Source organism: Bufo gargarizans, chromosome 8 (genome assembly GCF_014858855.1).
Source record: "Bufo gargarizans isolate SCDJY-AF-19 chromosome 8, ASM1485885v1, whole genome shotgun sequence".
NCBI lineage: Eukaryota > Metazoa > Chordata > Amphibia > Anura > Bufonidae > Bufo > Bufo gargarizans.
Window position 1 is genome coordinate 157,882,560 of NC_058087.1, and position 18,901 is coordinate 157,901,460.

The following is an 18,901-nucleotide window of genomic DNA, read 5'->3' on the forward strand; positions in this document are numbered from 1 at the left end:
AGAGTGCTGGTATGTATATAAGTATACGTGTAAAAGAGTGCTGATATGTGTATAAGTATGCATGTAAAAGAGTGCTGGTATGTGTATAAGTATACGTGTGAAAGAGTGCTGGTATGTGTATAAGTATACGTGTGAAAGAGTGCTGGCATGTGTATAAGTATACGTGTAAAAGAGTGCTGGTATGTGTTTAAGTGTGCGTGTGAAAGAGTGCTGGTATGTGTATAAGTATACGTGTAAAAGAGTGCTGGTATGTGTATAAGTATACGTGTGAAAGAGTGCTGGTATGTGTATAAATATACGTGTAAAAGAGTGCTGGTATGTGTATAAGTATACGTGTGAAAGAGTGCTGGCATGTGTATAAGTATACGTGTAAAAGAGTGCTGGTATGTTTAGAAGTATACGTGTAAAAGAGTGCTGGTATGTGTATAAGTATACGTGTAAAAGAGTGCTGGTATGTATATAAGTATACATGTAAAAGAGTGCTGGTATGTGTATAAGTATGCATGTAAAAGAGTGCTGGTATGTGTTTAAATATACGTGTAAAGGAGTGCTGGCATGTGTATAAGTATACGTGTAAAAGAGTGCTGGTATGTGTATAAGTATACGTGTAAAAGAGTGCTGATATGTGTATAAGTATGCATGTAAAAGAGTGCTGGTATGTGTATAAGTATACGTGTGAAAGAGTGCTGGTATGTGTATAAGTATACGTGTGAAAGAGTGCTGGCATGTGTATAAGTATACGTGTAAAAGAGTGCTGGTATGTGTATAAGTGTGCGTGTGAAAGAGTGCTGGTATGTGTATAAGTATACGTGTAAAAGAGTGCTGGTATGTGTATAAGAATACGTGTAAAAGAGTGCTGGTATGTGTATAAGTATACATGTAAAAGAGTGCTGGTATGTGTATAAGTATACATGTGAAAGAGTGCTGGTATGTGTATAAGTATACGTGTGATAGAGTGCTGGTATGTGTATAAGTATACGTGTGAAAGAGTGCTGGCATGTGTATAAGAATACGTGTAAAAGAGTGCTGGTATGTTTAGAAGTATACGTGTAAAAGAGTGCTGGTATGTGTATAAGTATACGTGTGAAAGAGTGCTGGCATGTGTATAAGAATACGAGTAAAAGAGTGCTGGCATGTGTATAAGTATACGTGTAAAAGAGTGCTGGTATGTTTATAAGTGTGCATGTGAAAGAGTGCTGGTATGTGTATAAGTATACGTGTAAAAGAGTGCTGGTATGTGTATAAGTATACGTGTGAAAGAGTGCTGGTATGTGTATAAGTATACGTGTGAAAGAGTGCTGGTATGTGTATAAGTATACGTGTGAAAGAGTGCTGGCATGTGTATAAGAATACGTGTAAAAGAGTGCTGGTATGTTTAGAAGTATACGTGTAAAAGAGTGCTGGTATGTGTATAAGTATACGTGTAAAAGAGTGCTGGTATGTGTATAAGTATACGTGTAAAAGAGTGCTGGTATGTGTATAAGTATACGTGTGAAAGAGTGCTGGCATGTGTATAAGAATACGTGTAAAAGAGTGCTGGCATGTGTATAAGTATACGTGTAAAAGAGTGCTGGCATGTGTATAAGTATACGTGTGAAAGAGTGCTGGCATGTGTATAAGTATACGTGTGATAGAGTGCTGGTATGTGTATAAGTATACGTGTGAAAGAGTGCTGGCATGTGTATAAGAATACGTGTAAAAGAGTGCTGGTATGTGTATAAGTATACGTGTAAAAGAGTGCTGGTATGTGTATAAGTATACATGTAAAAGAGTGCTGGTATGTGTATAAGTATACGTGTAAAAGAGTGCTGGCATGTGTATAAGTATACGTGTAAAAGAGTGCTGGTATGTGTATAAGTATGCATGTAAAAGAGTGCTGGTATGTGTATAAGTATACGTGTGAAAGAGTGCTGGTATGTGTATAAGTATACGTGTAAAAGAGTGCTGGTATGTGTATAAGTATACGTGTAAATAAGTGCTGGTATGTGTATAAGTATACATGTAAAAGAGTGCTGGTATGTGTATAAGTATACGTGTAAAAGAGTGCTGGTATGTGTATAAGTATACGTGTAAAAGAGTGCTGGCATGTGTATAAGTATACGTGTAAAAGAGTGCTGGTATGTGTAGAAGTATACGTGTAAAAGAGTGCTGGTATGTGTATAAGTATACGTGTAAAAGAGTGCTGGTATGTGTATAAGTATACGTGTAAAAGAGTGCTGGCATGTGTATAAGTATACGTGTAAAAGAGTGCTGGTATGTGTAGAAGTATATGTGTAATGTTGGCGTGTGTAGAAGTGTGCGTGTGAAAGAGCGCCGACATATGCAAGAAATATGCGTGTAAAAGAGTTCTGTTGCTGTATCCATGCACAGAGCTTGGTTCTGTTACCTTATCTAAGTGCTGAGCTTGGAGGGGGTGCCTACATTCAGATTTTTGAGGCCAAACTACAAGGATGCTGTGAAAAAAAAAACGAAAAAAAAAAAAACACTTAGACTCACCATCCTGATCGCTATTTGATCCAGCACCAATACTCTGTTGTCTCAGCCAGGCTGCAGCCGGGACATAATGTTTTGGCTGCCGCAGTAAAATGCCTGTGTACCGCACCTGACTGCTGTAACCAATCACTGGCCCCAGTGGTCTACAGCACCAAGGACAGCGATTATCTGCACGGTCGTGTGCGCTATTACACTACAGCTTCCTATATAAAGGATTATTTTAAAGGATGTTGATGCAAATCAGAAAACCCCCTTAAGTGTCAATATTTGCATGAAATTATAGGGTGGGCCCCTAGAGTCACTTCTACTGGTAGGCCCTTGGCACCCCAGTCCGACACTGCACGCCCAAGTGTTAATTGTCCTTTTTATTTGGCAGCATCATCAGTACAGTGTAGATGTGGGAAGTGTATGCTGTGTAGGGGTAATAGTGGCAGCAATAGTAGTGCCAGCAATAGCAGCACAGCATGGAAACAAACAAGGCAGTAAGGCTGTGCGCTTTGAGGTGATAGTGGCGGCTGTGTAGGGGTAATGGAAGAGGAAGTTGGGGATTAACAGCAAGGAGTAGCAGCTGCAGCCATACGGTATGGAACATGATGGTAGGCAGGCAGGCAGTGGCATGATGGGGCACAGCCAGAAATGGCAGATCTACCGGTATTCCTTGGCCTTAGCCAAAGGATTGTGAAAATCCTCATGGATCCATGCCTGATTCATTTTCAACAAAAGTGATGTTTTGTACACCAGTAGAGGACAACTTTGCCCATTTGGGTCTGACGGTGCCACCTGCCGCACTGAAAACCCTCTCCAGGATGACACTGGAGGCTGGACACGACAGTACAAAGGGAGCAAACTCTGCCAGTTCCAGTCACTGTTGCAATCTGTCTGCCCAGAAGTTCATGGTGTTGTCACGGCTGAGGATGGGGAAAACCCTCAGACGTGCGATGCCAGAAGATGTTAGGCTGCTCGGCCAGGATGACAGGATTAGGGAGCAGGTCACCTCCTAAAGCGTCCCTAACCTGACCCTAACTCCTAGCTGCATGGGCCGACCTTTAAGGTAGGAGGACCCATGCTCAGGAACCTCGGATCCCTAACTCACGCTCCGACCGGTCCCTGGACTAGGAGTCAGGGTAAGACGGCCTGTTCCTTCTGGACACGTAGGTACAGGGGTCTCACTGGCCAAACTGCAGGGAAAAGGGGAACACTAACAGTCTTACGGATATGGCAGGTGAACTGAACTAGTTCCACCTACCTGCCACAGCCTTGCTGACTGGATCCCTATGCACACAGGAATCCAGATCCATAAGCTGCACCAAACAACAAAAGGAAAATCCCAACTGAACATCACATAGACATCACACATAAACATGACATAAACTTAATGTGACATCAATCTTTTTATGACCACAAGGGTGGCTCTCACTGGCAGGTGGAAAACACAGGAGGCTGCTCCAGCTAAGCATGGCTGTAGCAACTCTCAGACATGTGCAAAACACTGAGGCTTTATAGGCCAAGAAGCCACACCCAACAGTCAGACACACCCAGTGACTCACACACACACTGGGAAGGGAGTTAACCCTTCCAGCACCAGGGAAGGGAAACACAAACTTAAAGGGAAAGTGTCCAACCCAAGAACACTGTGGCTGTTGCCGCAGGCAACGACATGGGTGGTAACCATGTCCTGGGAGTCAGCCCGAAGGCCGGGACACTGCCACCACATCTACACATACAACCAAACGTTGCCACGGGCAACCACAGTGAAGGGAAGATGTCAGTGCACACCAAACATACAAAAGTGCATACATACACGCACACAACTCCAAGGCAACCGCACACATAACTGTTGTCCGCGGCAACCGCACCTGAGGCAAGCAACATTATGCCTCCAGCTGCGGTTGACACAACAACCCAAACCGCGGGCAACTGTATGCGGCTCCCAAGGAGTCACGGCCATAAACATGGTCGTGACAGGTGTCAGGGAACACGGTGTGTGCTGGAGAAAGGCCACAGTCCAGATAGAATTGCACCTCTTTCTTCAGGTGGTACAACTCCATTTGAGGCTTCTGCTGCTTGTGGTTGGAGACATGGTGGGAGGTGGGTGACCTGGTGAGGGGGTGGAGAGGGGCCAAGGCAGGCACACGGGCGACTGGTGTCTGCTTGCTAAAAGTTGTATACACAGTGTTTCCTGGGAATTTGGCACCCTTTTTGCTAACAGGAAAACATTCCCTCATTTTGCTTTGATAGCGAGGGTCTACAAGCATTGCCATCTAGTAATCATCAGATTACCTAATGCGAACAATATGCCTGTTAGTACTTAAGCAATAAAACATGCTACCCAGTGTTCCCGAGGACCCATTAGCTCTGCCCCTACTGACATAATTGGTCATCATGGCCAGTGTCATCATCATTTTCATCAGCCTCATCCGCCTGCAGAAGTGTCTCCTCCTGCTCCTTCTCTAGTGGTACCTCCTCATCCTCCACTTCCTCCTCCATGAGACTTTCTTCATGTGGGTCCCTAACTTTCTTCATGTGGGTCCCTAACAGGATGGTCACCAAGATGCAGAAGCTGTTCTTCTTTCCCCAGTTGCATCAGCTTAAGCATTTGCTCTAAGATAAATATTAGGGGGATGACATAGTTGATGCCTCAGTTGTCCCTACTGACAAATCTGGTGGCCTCTTCGAAGGGCTTGAGTATGCAAAACTTGTCTCTGATGAGCTGCCACTGCCTGACCTTCAAACAACACATGCTTCTTTCTGAGGTGGTCTAGTGCATGACGAGATTATTCACCTCTTTACTCTGCTTGCATACACGAGGTAGAATTCCAGCAAGTTGGAACCTCAGGGATCAAATGCTGCAATGGTAGACCGTTCTCTCGTTGCAAGTCCAGGAGGAAGTTTCCTGCCACATATGAATGGCTAAAATGCATGAACAGTCTGCGAGCCACAGTCATTTTTCAAAAAGAGTTGCACGACTAGATTTATCACATGCGCCATGCAGGGAGCACGTGTTATTTCTCCTAAATGCAGAGCAGCCATAATGTTCCTGCCATTGATGCTGACAACCTTGCTTAGTCGGAGACAGCCAGCGGGATGTTTGCTGCCTGATGCACTTTAGTAACTGATCGGTTGTGTGGCTACTCTCGCCTAGGCTCATCAGCTCAAACACAGCATGGCAACCCTTAACTTTAAATATGCACTGAGAGAAATAGAGGGAACCCCAGAACAGCGTGAAACAGGTAGGTAAACGTATTCATTCAATACATTGCTTTAATTAGGTAAAATGGTTGACAGAAGTACAGCAATGCATTTTGGGGCGGATTTGGCCCCTTCTTCAGGCATTAATAATATGCACCACAAATGTACGGATGTAATTACTAAAAATAACACAAAGTAAAGTTAGGACAACACAATAAGAAAACGTATCATATAAAACACGGTACATATTAATGCGATAACTAAAAGGTGTCCCACAAGTAGTGGCTAAAAGAAACATATTATATAAAAAAAATACTGTGTAGTATGTGCTATCATATACATAATTGAATCCACTTTCCACTGAGCATTCAGTTAATATGTTAGTATATTAAGAAAGTGATATGTAAGTGGATGATAATAAGTCATTTACTTACTGTCTGTCATATTAATTCTGCCCACAAGAGGTCAGGTCCGTCCTATAAAAATAGAACAGATAAAACTTAAAGGGTTTCTGTCACTAGAATTAACCCTATTAAACTAGCTGACATTAGCGATGCCCTGCTACACTAGAATGACAGGCCAGGCAACCTTCAACTCCAACTGCCGGCCCTGTGCGCTGGGAAAATCTTGCGCCATTCAGTATTCGGTGCAGGTGCAGTGAGGAAGCTGGCAGTCGGTGAGCGCCCTTCACTCACTGTGCCTGCGCCGAATACGAATACTGGACGGCGTAGGCGCGAGATTTACACGGCAGACAGGGCCGGCAGTAGGAGACCAGCGCTGCCTGGCTGTCACGGACGGTGTACAGGAAACAAGACAAAGCAACATGCATATATGACTGAGTGGATCCAAAGCTAAGGAACCAAAAGGGAGACCCCTGCACAAGACCTGAGACTTTTCCTGGCTGCTCAGCCTATGCAAAGATCCGAAAGGTGGAAGGTTGCATATCCACGTACCTCGACTATATAACCCCTGAACACCCTACAATAGTGAGGGGACACGACCACCGGCTCCCTACACCAGACACGGAGGGAGTCAGGGTCACCTGGGATCCAGCAAACAGAAAATAACAGATAAATGTTCAGCACTTAACTTTGTAGCAGACTGGAAAACAAGATCAGCATGCACACACACTCCAGGAAGTAGTATAAGCCGCCCAGTAATGCATTATGGGGCGGAATTTAAAGGGATGCAATCAGTCCAACTCCATGACAGCTGAGAGAGGCTAACGAGATGAGGAACTGAACAGCACAACAAAGAGAACTCAAGGAGGAGGTTCTGAAAGGCCTCTGTCAGAGCTTCTCAGCTGTCTGGTTGTGACAGTACCCCTCCCTCTACGAGTGGACTCCGGACACTCAGAGCCCACCTTCTCAGGATGGGACCTATGGAAAGCCCTGATGAGACGAGAGGCCTTAATGTCCGTCACTGGGACCCACATCCTCTCCTCAGGACCATAACCCTCCCAATGAACAAGGTACTGAAGAGAACCGCGGACAAGACGAGAATCCACAATCCTAGAGACCTGAAATTCAAGATTCCCATCAACCATAATCGGAGGAGGAGGCAAAGGCGAGGGTACAATGGGTTGAACATAAGGTTTCAATAAGGACTTATGAAAAACATTATGGATCTTCCAAGTCTGAGGAAGATCAAGACGGTAGGCAACAGGATTGATGACAGACAGGATTTTGTAAGGCCCAATAAACCTAGGACCCAACTTCCAGGAGGGAACCTTCAATTTGATATTCTTGGTAGACAACCACACCAGATCACCAACATTCAGGTCCGGACCAAGCACACGTCTCTTATCTGCCACACGCTTATATCTCTCACTCATGCTCTTTAGATTATCCTGAATCTTTTGCCAAATAGATGACAAAGACGAGGAGAATCTGTCCTCATCAGGTAAACCAGAAGACCCCTCTCCCGAGAAAGTCCCAAACTGCGGATGAAACCCATATGCACCAAAAAATGGTGACTTATCAGAGGACTCCTGACGACGGTTATTTAAAGCAAACTCAGCAAGGGACAAAAAAGAACACCAATCCTCTTGATTCTCCGCCACAAAACAGCGCAGATATGTCTCCAGATTCTGATTGACGCGCTCTGTCTGGCCATTCGACTGCGGGTGGAAAGCAGAAGAGAATGACAACCGAACCCCCAAGCGAGAACAGAAAGCCTTCCAGAATCTGGAAACAAACTGCGTGCCCCTATCAGAGACTATGTCTGAAGGAATACCGTGCAATTTGACAATGTGATCAATAAATGCCTGCGCCAGCGTCTTAGCATTGGGCAAACCAGGAAAAGGGATGAAATGCACCATTTTGCTAAAACGGTCCACCACCACCAGAATCACAGTCTTCCCCGAGGAACGAGGCAGGTCCGTTATAAAGTCCATGGACAGATGTGTCCAAGGACGGGAAGGAATGGGTAAGGGAAGGAGAGGACCTGATGGCCGTGAATGAGGGACTTTGGCACGAGCGCAAGTCTCGCAGGCTGCCACAAAACCCTCAACCGACTTACGAAGCGCAGGCCACCAGAATCTCCGAGCGATGAGATCCAGTGTGGCTCTTGCCCCCGGGTGCCCAGCAAGGACCGTATCGTGGTGTTCCTTAAAAATCTTGTGTCTTAAAGCGAGAGGCACAAACAACCTCCCAGGAGGACAAAGATCAGGAGCCTCTGACTGGGCTGCCTGCACCTCTGCCTCCAATTCAGAAAAGAGAGCAGAGACCACCACACCTTCAGCCAAAATGGGACCCGGGTCTTCAAAATTCCCGCCTCCCGGAAAACAACGTGACAGGGCATCTGCCTTCACATTCTTAACTCCAGGGCGGAACGTGACCACAAAATTAAACCTAGAAAAGAACAAAGACCATCTGGCCTGTCTCGGGTTCAGACGCTTGGCTGACTCCAAGTAGGCCAGATTTTTATGGTCAGTAAATACGGTAATAGGGTGTCTGGCTCCCTCTAGCCAATGGCGCCATTCCTCAAAAGCCAACTTGATGGCCAACAATTCCCTATCTCCCACATCGTAATTTCTCTCTGCGGAGGAGAGTTTTTTCGAGAAAAAGGCACACGGTCGCCATTTGGCAGGAGAGGAACCCTGAGACAAGACCGCCCCCACACCCACCTCAGAAGCATCAACCTCAACTATGAAGGGTAAAGAAATATCAGGTTGCACCAAGATGGGAGCGGAAGCAAAACTCTCCTTGATATTAGAAAAAGCCTTACGCGCCTCTACTGACCAAGAAGAAAAATCTACCCCCTTTCTGGTCATATCAGTGAGTGGTTTAACAATAGAGGAATAATTCAAAATAAACTTCCTGTAATAATTGGCAAAGCCCAAAAACCGCATCAGCGCCTTCTGATTCTCAGGAAGCTCCCACTCAAGCACAGCGCGGACCTTCTCGGGGTCCATGCGAAAACCAGAAGCGGAGAGAAGGAACCCCAGAAATTGAATTTCTGGAACCGCAAACACACATTTTTCCAGTTTTGCATATAATTTATTCTCCCGCAGGATGAGCAAGACCTGACGTAAACGTTCCTTATGAGTTTTGAAATCAGGAGAAAAAATCAAAATGTCATCCAAATACACCTAATACAAATTTTCCCATCAAATGATAAAAAATGCTGTTCACGAAATGCTGAAAAACGGCTGGGGCATTCATCAAACCAAAAGGCATAACCAAATTCTCAAAATGGCCCTCAGGGGTATTGAAGGCCATCTTCCATTCGTCTCCTTCTCTGACCCTGACCAGGTTGTATGCCCCTCTTAGATCTAATTTGGAAAAGACTTTAGCCCCAACAACCTGGTTAAACAGGTCCGGGATCAGAGGAAGCGGATAAGGGTCACGAATAGTGATACTGTTCAGCTCCCTGAAATCCAGACAAGGTCTTAAAGAACCATCTTTTTTCTTAACAAAATAAAAACCAGCGGCAACAGGTGACTTTGAAGGTCGTATGTGTCCTTTTCTCAGACTCTCAGAGATATAAGCACGCATAGCGATCCTCTCAGGTTGGGAAAGATTGTATAAATGAGATTTAGGCAGTTTGGCGCCTGGGATGAGATTAATAGGGCAATCGTACTCCCTGTGCGGGGGCAAATCCTGAACTCCACTCTCAGAGAAGACATCCGAAAATTCAGAGAGAAAAGATGGTACAGTCTTAGTAGCAACCTCAGAAACAGATGTCGTGAGGCAATTCTCTCTGCAAAAGTCACTCCAACCATTTATTTGCCTCGCTTGCCAATCAATGGTGGGGTTATGTTTAGTGAGCCAGGGTAGCCCCAACACTAGAGGAGTAGGCAAACCGATAAGGATGAAACATGACACATCCTCAACATGAGCATCACTCACAATTAAACGGATATTGTGAACTATGCCCTTTAATGATTTCTGAGAAAGTGGAGCGGAATCAATAGCGAAAACAGGAATATCCTTTCCCAAAGTGCGCACCTGGAAACCATGAGTTATCGCAAATTGATTATCAATGGGATTGATGCTGCTCCACTATCCACAAAAATCTCACAAAAATTTTTCTTGCTCTCTAGCTCTCAAAACGGGAACTACAAGCAAACGGAAAACCTTCAATTAGCAACCCTGCTAATAGTAACAGACGGAACATTTTTAAAAGATTTTTTCCTGTTTGTTTCTTTATTACTCCCAGAAAACTGCCTGAATCTCCTAGAGGGACAAATATTTGCCAAATGATTTATGCCTCCACAACAAAAACAAACCCTCCCATGCGAGCTGAATCTTCTATTGTCAGAAGCAATCAACCCCAGCTGCATGGGCTCCTGCTCAGAAGGGGCTGACAGCGACTGAGACCCCTGCGCACAGAATGGGACCGCTGCACTGTCCTGGGACTGAGTATGACAGGAAGGGGACATCTCTCCTCTCTCTCTAAGACGCCTGTCAATACGAACGGCCTGAGACATAGCAGAGTCCAAAGAAATAGGCCTCTCATGAAAGGCAAATGCATCTTTCAATCCCTCTGAAAGACCATGGCAAAATTGACTTCGGAGTGCAGCATCATTCCAACCAGTATCCACTGCCCATCTCCGAAATTCTGAGCAGTATATTTCTGCGGATTGTTTACCCTGGCATAATAGACGTAGTCTAGACTCAGCCAGAGCAATACGATCCGGATCATCATATATCTGACCAAGGGCTAAAAAGAAATCATCCACTGAACGGAGAGGCCGTGCCCCCTCCGGCAGTGAAAAGGCCCAGGACTGAGCGTTACCCCTGAGCAGCGATATAATGATCCCCACCCTCCGTTCCTCATCACCAGAGGAATGGGGAAGAAGGCGAAAATGGAGTTTGCAAGCCTCTCTAAAACGCACAAAATTCTCACTACCCCCGGAGAACGTATCCGGGAGCGAGATCTTAGGCTCAGAACAAACTCCATGAACGCAAGCTGAACCGGTCACTTGAAGCTGAGAAAAAGTCTTACGGAGATCAGCTACCTCCAATGAAAGACTCTGAAGGCGTTCAGCCAAAAGTGAAACCGGATCCATGCTTGAGACGGTTTTGGCGGCTTATAATGTTACGGACGGTGTACAGGAAACAAGACAAAGCAACATGCATATATGACTGAGTGGATCCAAAGCTAAGGAACCAAAAGGGAGACCCCTGCACAATACCTGAGACTTTCCCTGGCTGCTCAGCCTATGCAAAGATCCGAAAGGTGGAAGGTTGCATATCCACGTACCTCGACTATATAACCCCTGAACACCCTACAATAGTGAGGGGACACACCACCGGCTCCCTACACCAGACACGGAGGGAGTCAGGGTCACCTGGGATCCAGCAAACAGAAAATAACAGATAAATGTTCAGCACTTAACTTTGTAGCAGACTGGAAAACAAGATCAGCATGCACACACACTCCAGGAAGTAGTATAAGCCGCCCAGTGATGCATTATGGGGCGGAATTTAAAGGGATGCAATCAGTCAAACTCCATGACAGCTGAGAGAGGCTAACGAGATGAGGAACTGAACAGCACAACAAAGAGAACTCAAGGAGGAGGTTCTGAAAGGCCTCTGTCAGAGCTTCTCAGCTGTCTGGTTGTGACACTGGCCCCGTCAATCTAGTGTAGCAGGGCGTGGCCAGAGGTGGGAGAACGGAGCCTCTAGGAGCAGGAACAACGCCCCCCTGCACCTAGAGGCTAATTAGCATATTATAAAAGTTATATTTCAGGAGTAATGGGGACATAGATAAAAGTAGGAATAGACTAGTTAGGTTACAGCTAACATTAGCACATTGCTAATGTCAGCTAGTTTAATAGGGTTCATTCTGGTGAGAGAAACCCTTTAAAAATTTGTGCTGTATACTATATATTGTATTAAAAAGAGCTGCTGTAAATCTATTTTTTAATGCTCTCTAACATCTGCCGGGACGATTCGCGAACACGATCACCTGAACACGATCAAATGTTCACGAACCACAAGTTCGCAGCAGGTCTCATTCATTTTAATGGCAGGCGAACCTGAAAAACCTTCAGCTCATATTTGCAGCCAAGAAATAATTACTAGAAGTGCACAAATAGTCCCACAACATGGACAGTGACATACCAGATGTATTATTCGAATTTGCGATCTCCATTCATAATTTATTTAAATGTGAAATATCGGCAATATAATTTTCGCGTACGCGCATGCGCAAATGCACTATACAGTACCCAAATGCACTATAAAGAAAGTATATTGGTATATAACACCCCGCTTCAATCTGTTTTTTGGGGGGGCGACTGATATATCACACCATGGGATTAGTAGAACTACAGGTAACAGCACACTGCTAGTCAATTGCACAAAGATATAAGCAAATACTGAATAAAAACTACAGTGGGATGCGAAAGTTCGGGCAACCTTGTTAATCGTCATGACTTTCCTGTATAAATTGTTGGTTGTTACGATAAAAAATGTCAGTTAAATATATCATATACACACACATAATTGTGTAAACAAAATTAGGCAGGTGCATAAATTTGGGCACTGTTGTCATTTTATTGATTCCAAAACCTTTAGAACTAATTATTGGAACTCAAATTGGCTTGGTAAGCTCAGTGACCCCTGACCTACATACACAGGTGAATCCAATTATGAGAAAGAGTATTTAAGGGGGTCAATTGTAAGTTTCTCTCCTCTTTTACTTTTCTCTGAAGATTAGCAACATGGGGGTCTCAAAACAACTCTCAAATGACCTGAAGACAAAGATTGCTCACCATCATGGTTTAGGGGAAGGATACAGAAAGCTGTCTCAGAGATTTCAGCTGTCTGTTTGCACAGTTAGGAACATATTGAGGAAATGGAAGACCACAGGCTCAGTTCAAGATAAGGCTCGAAGTGGCAGACCAAGAAAAATCTCGGATAGACAGAAGCGACGAATGGTGACAACAGTCAGAGTCAACCCACAGACCAGCACCAAAGACATCGTTCAACTATTCGGTGGACTTTACACAAGGAGATGCTGCATGCGAGAGTGATGCAGAGGAAGCCTTTTCTCCGCCGACAGCACAAAAAGTGCTGCTTGGTTTAAATGTAGATTTAAGAGTTATTGTCCAGTGTTCTTTTTTTGTATTACTATAGTGTATGTTGTCCTCTCATTGTTGGCACTTTTTATGTTTATGTACATGTTATAGATACATAATCATATTGCTGTGCACATATTTACCCTCCTGGCAGGGACAGCTGATCGCCTCCTCTTCCTCCGAGTCCTGAGATGGGGCCGTCACTTGTCTGGCACAAAGCCAACACATCACCCAAAGAACACCATCCCCACAAAGAAACATGGTGGTGGCAGCATCATGCTGTGGGGATGTTTTTCATCAGCCGGGACTGGTAAACTGGTCAGAGTTGAGGGAAACATAGACAGAGATATTCTTGAGCAAAACCTGTCCCACTCTGTGCGTGATTTGAGGCTAGGACGGAGGTTCACCTCCCAGCAGGACAATGACCCCAAACACACTGCTAAAGCAACACTTTGGTTTAAGGGAAAACATGTCAATGTGTTGAAATGGCCGAGTCACAGCCCAGATCTCAATGCAATAGAAAATCTGTGGTCAGACTTAAAGATTGCTGTTCACAAACCATTCAATTGGAAGTTGCCGAATCAGTTTTGCAAGGAGGAATGGGCAAAAACGCCTGTGGTAAGATGTGGCAACTGCTCATAGAAACTTATCCAAAGCGACTTGGAGCTGTGATTGCCGCAAAAGGTGGCTCTACAAAGTACTGACTTTAGGGGGGTGAATAGTTATGCACATTGACCTTTTCTGTTATTTTGTCCTATTAGGCCTCGTTCACATCAGCGTTCAGCCTTTCCGTTCTCCTGCTCCGTTATAGGAGCAGGAGAACGGAAAGGACGGATTGGGCACATAACTGAGACGAGCGGAGCCTCCGCTCGTCTCAGTTATGTGCCCAATCCGTCCTTTCCGTTCTCCTGCTCCTATAACAGAGCAGGAGAACGGAAAGGCTGAACGCTGGTGTGAACTCAGCCTTAGTTGTATGCTTTACAATTAACCAATTTAAAAGAAGGTTCTACAAATGAAATTATGCAAATCCTCAAACAATCCATGTTAATTCCAGGATGTGAGACAACAAAAAAAAGAACGAAGTCAAGGGGGGTGAATACTTTTGCTCAGCACTGTATACAAAACATACAAAAGTTATTTACGCCTCTACCTGCGCATTTTTCGTCCCGGATCATTTTTATAAACCGGGGGTTTCTTCGCTTCATGTCTGACCATTTTATGATGGCCAGACGGTGGCGTTTGAGACCCTTTTTGCACCAGATCTCAAATGCCAGCTCCCGCACAATTCGCTGCTTCTCGGTGTGGGATCGGGTGCGGTCATATCCCCGCCCCAACATCCGCTGCAAGATAAAAATGCAAGCATATAATCCCAATTTCTAACACTGATAGTATTGAAAATAATTTACTCAAGTAAACTGCAAAAAGTATTTAAGTCTTTGAAGTGGAAATATTAGATTCAGTCCGCCTGCACACGGGTGTGTTTTTTCACAACTACGGACCGTACAAACCTGTCCTGCAGAGTGGACGAGCGCACGGATTCATTGGTTGCTATGACGCTGTTTGCTTCCGGCCACCATCACTGTGCTGTGATACACTTGTATGATCTATACAAGTGTATTACTGTACAGCGGTGGCGGCAACAAGCGCACGGCGTCATAGCGAGTTAGTAACCAGCAGCCTGTGTTTTTACAGTCCGTAGTTGTGAAAACACACCCGTGTGCATGCGGCCTTACTGTTACGGTTAGAAGATGGGATTGTATTACGATGTATGTGGGTGGGGTCGGGGCTATCAGATATTATCCAGCTAAGCGGAGATGTACCTGTCTAGTGAAGTGACGGTACGGTATGGGGTGTACAACTGGTTCGCCTCCCCGTGATGCACCCTGGGTAAAGCTAAATGAACCAGCAAATACTGGCAGTCTGACAAAGAAAGCTTCTCCCGAGTCCTGACCAACAGGATTCAAACTATAATCTATAAACTGTGTGTGTGTGCGGTATATAGTGTGCGTGTGGATGTGCAATGTGCATGTGAAATATATTTCTCTGCTTTCCATACAAATATGCTACTAGCATAGTGGGTGTGATGTCACAGGAATATTTAGTGCAACAATCACTAATATCTAGTGAGACCTTATAAAATGTGAAGTTTTCTGCACTTAAGAAAAATTAGAATTGCAGAAGGTCGCACTGACGATTTTTTTCTAACACTCTTTATGCATATAAAGCGATTGTGGAGACATGCGGGTGAAATGTAATCAAATACACTGCAGTAATGTAAGATTACTTACAGTCACCAGGAGTTCTTCCTCTTCGTCGCTGAACTTGATTCCAACCATCGCATCCATCTAATTTTTAGTCGGTGCAAACCAGTTGCTGTAGGCCAAGCCTTCCTAGCGCATGTGCTCTTGCGATTAATACTTTGCCGAAAATTCGCACATAAAAAAACAATGCTTGTAGATCTCAGATTCGCTTAATACTTCTGGTATGTCAGTGTCCATGTTGTGGGACTATGTGTGCGCATTTACTAAGTATTTTGTGGCTGCAAATATGACCGGGTGGTTTTTCAGGTTCACCTGCCATTAAAATGAATGGGACCCGCCGCGAACCTGTGGTTCGCGAACTCTTGATCGCGTTCGCGCACTGTCCCAGCAGATGTTCGTCCATCACTAATTAAAAACAGCACAGGCAAGATGGCTGCCACTGTAATCATGTTCAGGAAATAGAATAGAAAAAAGGATTATGTGTTACTATCTGGTTTTAACTGAAAAATGATAGGTGACACTATGCAAATGTCCAGCACTTGCTAGCACCAGCCCCCCCCCACCCGCCTTACTTGTTTTTCGATGCTGCATTCTTTTAAGTTGAAACTTGAGTGTGCCATTGTCACTTCAAGGAACCCAAGGCACGAGAGCTCATCGTTCAGGTATTTACAGGGAGTCTAATACTTTACATTGGGCTTTTAATGCAGATTACTTTCTAGTCTTTAATATTTGCAAAACAGCAAATTGCATTTTATTACTTTTGCCATGATGAGTCTTGGCTTTCTAACAAAGTCATGTGACTGAACGTCTGATTGTTATGCTTTATGTATGTTATAGGGAATCAGAAGGGAAGCCAATCAAAGGAAATTAACGAATACATTTAAATTAAATTAATAGTCATTAACAAGGCAGCACAATATAAATGCTCATTTACAATGCAGCCAATGAAGTTGTCTGGGTTCTCAGCATATTAGGAAGACCCCTGTCTATTATATCAGGACCTAGTTATCCGGGCTTTGTCTAACCAATCCTTTGAAATGAACTTGTCGCTGTCCGATCTACCCAGGGTTGCCAACCGTCCAGAAATTTCTGGACAGTCCATAAAAATCGGCAACTTTTTTCCTGTGTCCGTGAAAAAAAAAATAGATGTATGCACGATTTTTTTGAGGCTGGTGGTACTTGACTAGATTATTTTGGTGATACCGGTAATTATTATTTTACAGCTCACAGTAAATGCTGGTTAGAAGGTGTTATCAGTAAATTGAGCTATAGACAGTATTACTTATAATCTTTATCACTCATTATGGTTTTCCAATTTGTCCCTAAAAAATGTTGTCTGTCCGTGATTTTTGTATACATTGTCCAGAAAAAAGAAAAACTCTGGTTGGCAACCCTGGATCTACCTGTAGCAAGATACAGAGCCGAACACATTTAACTATAGCTGTGTGGATACAGATTGAATATAACTTGCTATAACATTACTTTAAATTCCTTATCATTCTGGAGTCCAGTGGCAGGGTCATCAGTGAGGGGCAGCCTTCCTAACATAAATGTGCTTACACGGACTTCCACTCCTTATAAGACCAGCTACTGGACTCCTAAACTCAGACTATGCAGGATTTTTATTGAATAAATCACAAATTATATTAACTCTTTTCCCACAAAACCATGGGAGATATAGCAAAACTAGTGCAAAGGAAAACTGGCTTAAAAGGGTTGCCTTACTTCAGCAAATGGCATTTATCATGTAGAGAAAGTTAAAACAAGGCACATACTAATGTATTGTGATTGTCCATATTGCCTCCTTCACTGGCTTGATTCATTCTTCTATCACACACACTGCTTGTTTCCATGGTTACGGCCACCCTGCAATCCATCAGCAGTTGTCGTGCTTGCACCAGCCTATGTGCACTCCCACAGTCCCGGTCACTAGAGAGGTTGGTGCTTTTTCCTATAATGAGCAAGCATGACCACAGCTGATTTATTGCAGGGTGGTCGCAACCCTTGGATTCAAGCAGTGTATAATGTGATGGAAAAATGAATCCAGCCAGGAAAGGAAGCAATATGGACAATCACAATATATTAGTAAGTGCCTGGTATTACTGGTATTATCTTTCTCTACATGATAAATGCCACTTGCCGAAGTGAGACAACCCCTTCAACTGCCCATATAACCAATCAGATTCCACAGGAGCTATGAAAAATAAAAGGTGGAATATGATTGGTTGCTATGGGCAACAAAGCCATACACTAGTTTTAATAAATCTCCCCCTAAATGTCCATCTGTTCAGTTCTTCCTTCTCTGTAGCCCATAGATCAGACTGACTGCATATAAATGTGACAGGTTCAGAATGATATTTTAACCAATGTTGACATGTTTAGTCCAATTTCTGTCAGATCACAACATTCTAGTGTTTTCATTGTGTTCTATGAGGGGAGTACTTCCTGCACTGGTGACTTATCCTAGCTACATGTGCTCTGTTTATGAGGTGGGAATACCCCTGGGAAACGAGTAACCATGAAAGAATGATTTTTCTCTTCTTATGCAGGTCAGAAATAAAGTACCAGAAATAAAACCATGCATGTGCCAGATAAGGGGTACCTGCCGTCCGCTCCAGCTTACCCACCACCAGGTGAGTTTAAAAAGTCCTATACTTCCAGTGAAAATGGATGGTGCAAAAAGTAAAGGCCTGTAGTTAAAGGGGTTTTCCCATCTGCCGGTTTTACCTGCTCTTCCAGCTCCATGCTCTTGCCTGCACTTGTGCTATGAGTGGGATGCTTGCTTTTGATTGGGCTAGCAGACCGTGCATGCTTCCGCTGCTGGTAGCGTAGCGGCATGTGGAAAAACAAGAATAGTGTAGCAGGCTTTGGATCGTGACAACCAGCTTTGAAAAGTATGTCTGTGACTATCCTTCAGTTATATTGTTCTGTCCCTGCAGAGGTGCTGCTGAGACCGAGAGTGAGCCGTCTCTAAACTAAATGCTGTTATCTCCAGGGGCGTTGCTAGGGTCTCAAAAGATCCGGGGCACAAGCCCCAATAAATATGTTGCCCCCCCCCCGCCCCGCACTTTGCTGTACTTGCTATACAGCAGCCCTTACCTGTCACATCCAGGGCCTCCAGGTGACGTTTCCTCTCTGTCATCATCTTCTCTGTAGATCTTCTCCACTCGGTCCGGACACTTCTCTCAGCCGCCTCGTCTCTGCAGAGTGTGACACACAGACATCTTAGCTTCCTCACATTCTATCATTATCCCCCAACTGGAGTCCCCCCCCCCCAGGGGTGTAGCTATAGGGGGTGCAGAGCTAGCAGTCGCTACTGGGCCCAGGAGCCTGAAGGGGCCCAAAGACACTTGTGCCGCATAAGAAGACACACAAAGCACTGAGGGAAGGGGGGCCCAAGCTGAACTCTTGCACCGGGGCCCATGAG

General features: G+C 44.6%; 1 protein-coding gene across 1 annotated transcript in view; it reads left to right on the forward strand.

Moving 5' to 3' along the window:
- Positions 1–5,656: 5,656 nt before the first annotated feature.
- LOC122945459 (lipopolysaccharide-induced tumor necrosis factor-alpha factor homolog) overlaps positions 5,657–18,901 on the forward strand; it is a 66,961-nt gene continuing 53,716 nt past the window's right edge. Inside the window, exon 1 of the mRNA XM_044304526.1 lies at positions 5,657–5,723. Coding sequence (XP_044160461.1) covers positions 5,657–5,723 — 67 coding nt within the window. The remainder of the gene's footprint in view (positions 5,724–18,901) is intronic.